This window comes from Brachypodium distachyon, chromosome 1, assembly GCF_000005505.3.
Source record: "Brachypodium distachyon strain Bd21 chromosome 1, Brachypodium_distachyon_v3.0, whole genome shotgun sequence".
Lineage (NCBI taxonomy): Eukaryota > Viridiplantae > Streptophyta > Magnoliopsida > Poales > Poaceae > Brachypodium > Brachypodium distachyon.
In genome coordinates, this window is record NC_016131.3 from 49,637,667 (window position 1) to 49,648,499 (window position 10,833).

The following is a 10,833-nucleotide window of genomic DNA, read 5'->3' on the forward strand; positions in this document are numbered from 1 at the left end:
TGATAAACTCAGATCAATGGTCTGCTTCCTTCCTTTGATGGGGACAATGTAAAGCCCAAACAACAACCCAGAACGGTTGAACACAAATTTACATATTTACCTCAATTTTTTTTTACATATTTACTGTTGGATTAATATTGCCCCAAGGAACTTTCTTTCATCACATTTATTTTTGTACCTTACGGAGAAAAACAAATGCATTACGGAGATATTTGAGATGAAAGTAATGCTTTTGCCTCCATTTCGAAAAATTCTGAAGACATTTCTGTTCACTTGAGGAATCTTGGCTAATGCTATTTGTCAGCGAGATTATGCGAACACCGAATAGAGTTTCATAATTGACACGCATCCTCTGTCACAACCACTTCTTTGAGTTTGGTCAACTGAATCAAACTAGGAGTGTAGCATATGGAGCTGTCCTCGCAGGAAAATGTCAATGATGTATTGTCACATTCATTGTCCTCTTCTAAGGGTTAGTACCTTGTCAACCACCTAGGTTCTGTCTCTGACACGAAAAAACAAGCATAATATTAGTACGGCACTGAAGACAAAATAAGATTACAAGTTTTGCTGTTCAAGTAAAAGATCCGTACGTACTTATCAGGATAGGACCGGTCGTCTGTTTTTTCAATGTCTAACAGGTCAATTTTAAACTTTAGATGCCAAAATAGTTGTGATGTCAAATGGTGAGAAAACGTCTCTTTCTGTCAGATTAGTCCACAAGAATATATATGCAACAGTGGAAAGAAACACGGCAGTGAATCAATCAGCAACGGAACTTTTAACTTTTTATCACAATTACAAGTTTACAACGAAGATTTTTGTTATTTTTTCAACTGAAGGAGCCCATACTTCCAATTACACTTCCGAAACTGAATTTTTGTCACAGCATATATAGCTCTTTGGCATTGACCTGCTATTTAACCCTGTAGTTTTTCTTAGCGTAGTTTAGCCTTTTTGGGGACTTTTTTTTTTCTGACAGCGGCTTCTTGGGACTATTTAGCTCTCTGTACAATCCTACACGGGAAGATAGGATGACGTGCGATTCATGGGCCAGCCCAAGTGGCCCAGCAGCCCTGCCGGCATAGCCGTTTAATTTTCCAATCTAGTCACCAACATGCCGTCAGTCCTCGTTTTCTTTGTTTTTTTTTCTTTTCGAAAAGGGGAATGCCCCGGCCTCTGTATCAATTGATGCACACAGCCAAATTTATTCCGAAATTTGCAGTCATAGTACAGTTCAAGCATCACACAAAATGGAAGTAAAAATCAGCCAGAGGAAAAGTTGATACAAAAAATGCCTATGCATCATGTAACAAGAATTCTACTAGTGACCCGCCATCCACCCCGGCTGAAGATATCCCGAGTAACTGTCTCCAGACGGATGCACCCAATATCCTCCCGTTGGTCCACATGGAGAAGACAAGACCACAAACGGATCCAGTGAGTGGCCCTGAAGATAACCTGCAAAATTTTAGCAGCTCTAGTCTTGTTTAAAAACAATATCATTTCGGCAATTCCAAATATCCCAACAAAAAGCAGAAACTCCCACCCGAATTTGAGCTTTTAGTTTTTTATCAACCCCGTTCGACCAATTTCCAAACATATTTGTGACATTGGTTGGAGGCGACAAATTAAAAGATACATGGATAATACGCCATACAAGACGAGCATATGGACATGATATAAACAAGTGTTGGATAGTCTCTTCTAATCCACAAAAACGGCATTGTTTACACCCAGACCAATTACGCTTAGCTAGGTTGTCTTTGGTAAGCATCACTTTTCTATTAAAAAACCACATAAATATCTTTATTTTCAGAGGAATTTTAATCTTCCACAAATATTTGCGAGGAAACACAACGTGACCATCCATTAAATCTCTATACATGGATTTAACCGAGAAAACTCCTGTATTAATTAGTTTCCAGGTAAAAGAATCTGGATTAGCAGATAGGTGAACCATCATTAAACAGTGGACTAAATGTAACCACGACGTCCATTTATTCCCTATCAGTGTTCGTCTAAAACCAATATTCAAAGGAACAGATGACATAACAGTAGCAACCAAAACATTTTTTCCTTGTACAATATTAAATAATGATGGATATTGTTGGCCAAGAGACCTGTCACCAAGCCAAGTATCTTCCCAAAACCGAGTGCTTAATCCATCTCCTACAACAAAGGAACCTCGACTAAAAAAAGAAGCCTTAACTCGCATAAGTCCATTCCAGAACGGGGAATCGGCGGCCCTAACCTGAACTTAAAAAAGAGTTTTGGGAAGATACTTGGCTTGGTGACAGAATGTATTGTTTCGAAATGACTTCTCTGTGTTCTTCTCTTGTACCACAAAATATCTTGAACCATCTTGATCCTTGTGCGCATTATGGTGTATGCTTGCAACCTTTTTCTTTAACCCCCATTTTCCATCGTGAAGGAGCTGCTCCTGAAAAGATGTTGGTGTGCTGCATGGCGCGAGGCTCGCACATGAGTGGACTGGCCAGCAACCCAGCGTACAGGCTAGGAGCTAGCGATCTGAATTAGTCGAGCAAACTTGATTTGCTGCAAGGCCAGAGACCATTTCCATAATTCTCTTAGATCATGGAACAGTCTGGTAGTTAAAGGTCGCATGGACTGTAATGCGGTAACTGGTTTATGCATAACCAAATTCTTACTAGAAACGAATTCTGATATGGGCTTTGCGGATCTTTTGTATTTATGTCCTCAAAGCTTTCACAATGCTATGTATGTAGCTTCATGCTGAGTTGGAGATAGCGGAGGTGGAGATGAACGAGACAACGAAGATAGGGAAAGAGGATATATGTTTAATTACCATGGACTGAAAAGGACAATTTATGACTGGTAAGAGTTTGCTCTTTATGTGGCATGCCAATCTTTTTTCTGTCGATAGCATCTGGTATTATGTTCTTAATGTGATGTATTAAATGTATGGTAAATAACTCTGTGGATTCTATTGATGGGAATTGCAAAATGGGAGAGGTGTACTTGAAGCAAAGTTACATGATAGTACGACGAGAACAATCTAGTTGATCATAGGGTAAGACGAACCAATGGGGTAAGACGAACCACAAAATCATGTTGTCCAATGGCATATTGTGCATGCTAAAAGATGTGTACGTCAGGAGCCAATCCGACTAACAACTATGCACAAAACACACAATATATACAAGAGGTCGAAACAAAACAGACACTTACTCAGCCTTTGATCCTTCTGGATGAGTTTCTCCTCAATCTCTACATTGATTGGATCATTATATTGGGAGGTTGTATTTTCATTTTTCAACATACACCCTATTCCACTTCTCTTGTTCCGAAGCTCTCTCTACAAGTTCACTAGCATAAATGTTTATTGTTTCGACCTTGTACATATCATGTGCTTTGTACATAAGTTGGTCATCAGATTGACCTCTAACATACACATTTTTTAGACTGCACCATACGCCATTGAAAAGCATAACTTTGCGATTCATCTTACCCCAGTGGTCTTTATGATAGATGGGTTTCCTCCTAAGATCGACTAGACTGTTCTTATTGTACTCTTTTGTAACTTGCTTCCGGTAAACTTCTCCCTTTTTTGCCATTCCCATCAACAAGATCGACGGGGTTATTTAGTCACACGCTGATCTACATGTTTAATACAACACATTAAGGACATTACCAGATAACATCGAGAGAGAAAACATAAGTGCAACAGATAAAGCAAGCTTGTACCCGTCATAGATTGTCCTCCTCAGACCATGGTAAGCGTTTGTATCATCTTTTCATGTTGTCATTGACTGGTGTCGAGAAAGTCGACTGGTTCATCTCCTCCTACCGCATGAAACTACATATGTAGCACTATCGAATCTTTGTCAACCAGCCTTGTAAGTAGTTGAATCAGTTCCATAGATCCACAGAGCTAAAATTGTACTTCTTCCGTTCCATAATTCTTGTCGAAATCTTACATGGATTTAGACGCTTTTTAGGAATAGATACATCTATTTTGGGGCAAATTTGAGACAAGAATTATGGAACAGAGGAGGAAGTAATTCATTTTCTTGTAGAAGTTCAGTTCGGTTATGCATAGACCAATACAGGCATTAGAGTATATATAGAGGTAGGAGTCCGAGCAAACTTACCTACCGAGACTGTTATGTGATCTTACAGAGTAATGGAAATGGTTCCTAACCTTGCAGCAAAAGTTTGATCCATTAGTTCGGAGCAGTAGCTCCTATCCCGTAGGCTGCTCAGTCCACTCTCGTGAGTCTCGCGCCATCCATCACACTAACATCTTTGCAGGGCGGCTCCTTGACGGTGGAAAAAAGGTCATAAGGATCAAGATGGTAACATCAGCTCGTCACGGTGGTCCTCATCTTCGGCACTGGGTCACTCACTCGGTTCCCTGCCATTCACTCCATCCAAACAAACCGGGACAGCTCCATAGTTACCCTCTTGGACGTTGCAGGAAGAAAAGGAGGCGTGGAAGCAAATTTCAGATGCAGGGTCAAAGTTCTTTCTAATGCTTATCGGCTGTAAACTTCCATATTCCAGGTCTACAGGGGACCACCCAGAAGATGAGTAAGTGCTGCATCGAGTATGTCATTTGAGTTTACTTCAGCTGACTGCTTTGCAAGCATAGTTTGGTATCCATATTTTGTTTTTAGACGTTGGAATCAACATTCAGCAAGTCAACAGCGTGTCTTGCAAATGCAAACAGTTCAGGTTTCAGATCCTCAGGCAAATGAGGCTACAATAGCTCAAGGCAATAACTACCACTGTAATAATCTCATGTAAGCCATTCCTGAATTAAGAGTCAGACATTGAATCGAGACAAATATCATTAGCAAGATAGAACTAGGAATCCTTTGTAGTCACATGTCGCATATTCACTTCACTAGGGGCCTTTGCATTGCCTGTCAGGCTGCAACTCCGAAGTGAGTACTGGGATCTGTGGCAGAGACAACGGATTTGGGATCTGTGGCAGAACCTGTGAGACTGCTGTAAGGAGAGACAAAAGAAATAGGCAGGAACCAGAAGGCATTTGTTCATTAACTAACTACACCAGATATTGCCCAGCAAAAAAAAATTCGAACAACACCGCCAAGAATTTCTTCTCTGAAAGGAACACCACCAAGAATTTCATCCTCTTAATTGTTGCCAGCTCCACTCAATAGCATCACTCGTCACCTTCGCCACTCAAGTTCAGGCGAGGACTGCGGCCTACTGTATGGCTGTGAATCCTCAAGCTTGATAGAGTTTGTAAATGTGCTCCACCCCATGATGTGTGGTATGATGTACTGCAAGTATGACAGCTTGTTCAGAAAGGCTATTTCAAGAATTGGTTATTTTTGCATGATAGTTTCCCCAAAAAAGAGGCAAAACATCTATCCACCTATTTCTTATAGGTTCTTGAATATGACAAGAATAGTTAGCTTTAAAAGTGCCCTCATTTCACAAACTCAATATCTAGGAGACAGGGTAATTGGACTGAAAGAAATAATGTAGCAGACATACAGCACAAGTTAGACCTAGTTATCAAAAAAATCTTCTTTCAGTTTGCCAGATGAAGCACAAACAATCATAAATGCATGACATAGATAGGTTGATGGGTGGGTGTAAATCATCAGCCATGTAATAAGTTCATTTTGCAGCATATCAGCCATGTTATATGTTAAAGTATACATATTTTATGGAAGTAGAACCTAGTGCCGTGTAAACGGAAAATGGTACTCCCTCCGTCCAACAAAAGATGTCTCAAGTTTGTCAAAATTTGGATGTATCTAGACATGATTTAGTGTATAGATGCATTTAAAATTAGTTAAAGTTGAGACATCCTTTGTTGGACGGAGGGAGTATTATAAAGCTCCTGTACAACAATGATAACCAAGAAAATGCCACGTACATTAAAAGTCGACACGATGACCGCATATTCTCCTTTCGTTATGGGGATGTAAACGCTCTCATCAATGTTCAGAAGACGGTTTTGAACACCTAAGAGAAATAAATGATCATCAGAACATTTTGTGAATGCAGATTCAGATGCAAAAATAATTTGTACCAGTGTGATGGTGAAAACATACTGAGATTGAAAAAGCGACCGTTGCCATCTGGTGTTGGCTCAACCTTTAGAACCTTGCGCACTTTACCTTCATCGCTATTTTTTTATGAATGTATGAAGCAATAGTAAGTACTAAGGTTTTGTTGATTCACAATACCAATGAAAAATTCAAACGTAACAAAAGAAATATTAAATATATAAATACAAACAATACAAGAATGTGAAGAAGATTGAAGTCTTCATGAATATGATGTAGACACATTTAATTAAAACATGCATTAACTAATGACCTTTGTTATCAAACAGAAGATTGGACAGACTAACAAAACAGCATTTAAAACAAAGTCTCTCTTTTGCAAACTAATAATGTTCTTCAAAAGAAAGGAATACAGTGTCTTCCTGTATTTCCATTCTATTTCAACATGATAAGGCTAAAGGAGTTGCTAAGCATCAGAGAGGTGTGATAGGATGAATGCCTTGCTAAATCAATGGACTGGCAATGGAAATGAATTGTGTTGGAGATGCCCATGAGAAGAACAGAACGTGGCAGATTTAACATAATGAGCCACATACCCTCCTGCTGTGAGATAAATACTCAACCAGGGAAGATGCACTAGGAAAAAAGGGAGCTAGTTATCAGATATACAAGTTATAACAAACAAGACTAACCTCCTTCCCTTGAAAGGGTCATGAAAGAACTCACACGAATCTGTTGGACCAAGAGTAAGCAAGGTTCCCATCTCCCACACAGATAACGAGAACACCTGCATCACATTACATCAAACAAGTTGTTTTAAACATCATCGTATGAACACCAAGCGCTAATCCTATCTTTGGGTAAGTGCAAAAATACAACATTTGAGCTTCCAGAAATCATTTACAAAGAAACTAAACAAATAGAGTTATAACACATTCCTCCAACTTCGAAGTATTAACTTGCAGACCATCAACTATCCAAGCCTGGAGTCAGCTATAAAAGGCAGTAATAGGTTCAGCTTCATTACAAGTTACAGCAATATTAACTTCCAACAAAAAGTATCTTCAGCAAAGCAAATTAGGGATCGCAGTACCAGCATTTTCTTCCCAAATTTAAACAACCGACACCTGTCTCTAACTAGTAAATCCCTCGGCTCGGAACTACTAACCGTTATCAAAAAAAAAATGTAACATGACACCAGAACATAATAAACCTTTTAACTGAAAGCAACACTAAAAGCAACACGAATTGGAGCAAAATCCTGCATACCTGCTTGCGAGTCCAGTCATACTGCCGGGCGGCCACCGCGGGCGCGAACTGGAGCAGCACGAACCCCTCCTTGGCCACCTTGTACGCCCCAGACTGCGAAATTTGAAAACAAAAAAAAACACCCCATCAACACACAGCAAGCAAAGCGCGGCAGACGCCACTCGCTGCTCTACCTACATCGAGCGGCACGAACTGCGGCGGCCTGGGGTCGAAGGACAGCGCCGCCTTGCCCTTGTAGATGCTGTAGCTGGCGTAGACCCGCCCGCTCTGCCCTCCCTGCCCCGGGGCCAGCGGGGGCGGGGGCGGCTCGCCGTACTCGTCGCGCGGAGGCGGGGGCGGGGCGCGGGCGCGGGGGTCGAAGTAGTCGGAGTGGCGCGCGGGGACGACGGAGCAGGCGAAGGAAGCGGGCACCGACGGCATCCGGGCCGGGGCTAGGGTTAGGGAGTGGAATGCCTTGGCTTGGTGCGGGAGGAGGGAGTGGGGCTGGAGCAGGGGCGGCGGCGGGGAGGGGAGCGAGAGGGAGAGCGGCGGCGGCATTTCGCCGAACGGGTTGGGGGCGGCAGAGGAATGGTGGGTGTGGAGGGGTTTTCTTTCGTTTGGTCCGGAAGGGGTTTATCCTGTGGTGTGGTTTGGACGGCGGTCAGGCCCGTGGGCAAAATCGGACCGTCACGTTATCGTCTTAGGAGGCGGGCCCACCTGGCGGAGAGCGCGGGCAGGGCAGAGTGTGCAAAATTGGCAACGGAAAATGTGTTCCCTCGCTGACCCTCTCCTCTTTCACCGTCCGTACATCGGCGAGCGGCGGTGCTGGCGAATCGTGGCGGGCAACGGCGATGAACTACGCTCGATGTTAGGGTGGGGTGGCAATAGTGGTGAGAAATAGTAGAATAAAAGTGTGTTGAAAAAGATCGTGGTGAGGATTGATGACGGCACGAAGGAACAAGACGGAGTTGGGAGACAGCGTAAAAAAGGAACGAGGATCTTGCATGACAATATCACTTCTGAGTTCGTCTCGTGCCACTCTTCATGCGGGCATGCGGCATCAACTGCGGTTGTAAGGAAATTGGGGACGGTGGCTCTCGATGATTCAGGACCATGCACTGCTTGGAACTCATAGTCGTGCAATTATAACTATAGACGGGTTGTAATTGAAGCAGCAAATAGCCTACAGATCTCAATTATTGCAATTCAAAATGACAATAATAAGCTCGGAAAAAAAACACTCATTCCGGCCTATCTCCTTGGTGTTACTTAGAACTCGTCATATATATGCTTGAGTGATCGATACACAATTTCTTCGGTTACCACAAAATATTCACCATTGCTAGTATAATGTTATAACCCAAAATGATTGAATCAATTCCTTTTAATACGGATCGAGAATCTCCAAATCTATGCTGGAGTTTTGCCGTTTCCTCTCTAGATAAGGAGCTTAAAACCGTGTCCTGTCCTGCCTATGTGTGCCCGTCAGTCAGCCGTATTCAAACATGTCATTATTTTGACCCGTTTTACGTCTTACTCCTACACGCTGCTAAGTCTCTAAAACAGTGTTTTTATTCCTTAAGCCTGTCATTTTCTTCTCTTTTCCGAATGTTATATGAACACGGAAGACGCTTGACTAATGACTACAGTAAAATAAACAGCGACAAACCCAAGGGCGTTTTAATTAATCAATTTGTCTCTACAATGCCGACCCTAACCCTGCAGCAAACCAAGTTGAACTTAATCAGCTACAGAAAACCCAGATTAATTATGCCGGTGCTGCTGTTAGTCTTACATAAACTAATTACTCTATTAAGAAATGTAGAGTCTTGAGCCCTGAGCCCATGAGATAGAGATGCAGGTCGCTTTCTTCCTGTGCTCGTGCAAGATCTCACCAATCAATAGAGTTGCATTCTAATTAACTGTCTGATTTGGTGATGCCAGAATATCTAGAGATACCGTAAGAGGGAGGGCGATGCATCCTGATCTTCAGAACAAATCATGTTGGACACTTCAGTGATTTTTCGAAATGACTTGATTATGTTTGCATATGTGATCAAATATATTTTTTAATTAAAACTCCACATTTAATTCCAGCTAGATTTGGTTCCATAACAGAGCAGAGAGAGAAAGAAGAACGGAACAACAACCGCAAACTGTCCTAGCTAATACAATATTCAACTGTCAATAGCTAGCAGTTTTCTCAAGGTGCTCACTCTACCAAGATAGCCGCCTAAACCTTAATTTTATCCAGCTCGATGTGCTTTGAAGTTTGCCTACGTTCCATAGCGCATAGTACGGTCTATCGATCTTGATCAAGAATGTTCTCTCTCTTGATTAATTTTGTCTCTCTCTAACACAAGGGTAATTCAGTATATTTACTTTGATCTGGTTATGCATCCTTTTCAATGTTGAAGGAGAGGAGGGTATGCATACCTTTTCAATGGTGTAAATTCGGCGCCTGCCGCACCAAATTTATCTCTGAAAAACTGTCATTTTTAATATTGACAGCGTGTGTGGGAAATGGTTATTGGGAGTCCCGTTTTTTGACTTGTCCATTGTCATGCATGGATGGAGAATTAGCATTATATAAGAATTAATTTAAGGTAGGTAGCTATATCTTGCATCCATAATGCAGCTTTTCGCGACATATAGCACAACTTAGTTGAATTAGCCACCGGCAGGATGCCGAAAGAATGATATAAGGTTGAAAAAAAAAGCTCATCTAAAACCCCTCTTGCTGATGGTATTGATTTTTCTTCTCGCCTCAAATTTTGCAATAAAGTACGTAAATTAAGAAAACAGAGAAACCGTGGGGCATGAGACTGTAAAGAGAGAGAACAGGCAGAGACGACGTTTGAGGCCTTTTAGTTTTGATAGATATGACAGCAAAAGAAAGCACAAATCATAGGATAAATTGTGCCATTTGTATAAGGTGACTAGTATCATAGCACAACTTATGCTCTTTTGTTAGCAGCAAGCCCAGGTAGAAGGAATATTTCTCATATAAAATAAATGCCAAATCAAACAAAGATGGGAATTGTTATGAAATAGTACAAACTCTTCTGAAATGTCAACTGCAAAGGAGCCTATGGAGGCATGCATGGATCCAAATTAAGTTTGAGTACCAACAAAATGTCCCTGATGGAAACCATGCATGTTTGGAACATACAAGAATTTCTGTGCTTTTCTACGAGACCATATCAATTGCTAGGAAATTTCCGCATTCCAAGCATCACTTTCCCGGCTAAAATGTTTGAGTTAAACTGTCGATATTTTCTTCTTATTAGAAAAAACTACAAATAGTTTCAAGTCGTTGTCATATAATTAAACATAATCAAATTAAAGGAGACAGCACAGTAGGCTCTAGGCAGCAGCACACAGCTTCGACAGAACATGTACAACTATGGCCTTTACGGGCATATACAGACGCTGAAAACGCCAGGAAAATGCTGGGCAAGTTCCTTGAGAAAAACCATATCAATTCATGAAGCAAACAATATTTAGTTACAAGTGGGAAATGCTAATAAGACAACAATTAGGAACGTGTAGC

General features: G+C 41.4%; 1 protein-coding gene across 1 annotated transcript; it reads right to left on the bottom strand.

The window, feature by feature from the left end:
• Positions 1 to 4,754: 4,754 nt before the first annotated feature.
• LOC100824321 (single-stranded DNA-binding protein WHY1, chloroplastic) lies at positions 4,755 to 7,940 on the bottom strand. The gene is made up of 6 exons (XM_003557150.4): positions 7,479 to 7,940; positions 7,302 to 7,394; positions 6,725 to 6,819; positions 6,078 to 6,151; positions 5,900 to 5,988; positions 4,755 to 5,294 (listed from the first exon to the last, which is right to left on the bottom strand). The coding sequence occupies exons 1-6, from the start codon at positions 7,836 to 7,838 to the stop codon at positions 5,181 to 5,183; spliced, it is 825 nt and encodes a 274-aa protein (XP_003557198.1). The 5' UTR covers positions 7,839 to 7,940; the 3' UTR covers positions 4,755 to 5,180.
• Positions 7,941 to 10,833: the final 2,893 nt, after the last annotated feature.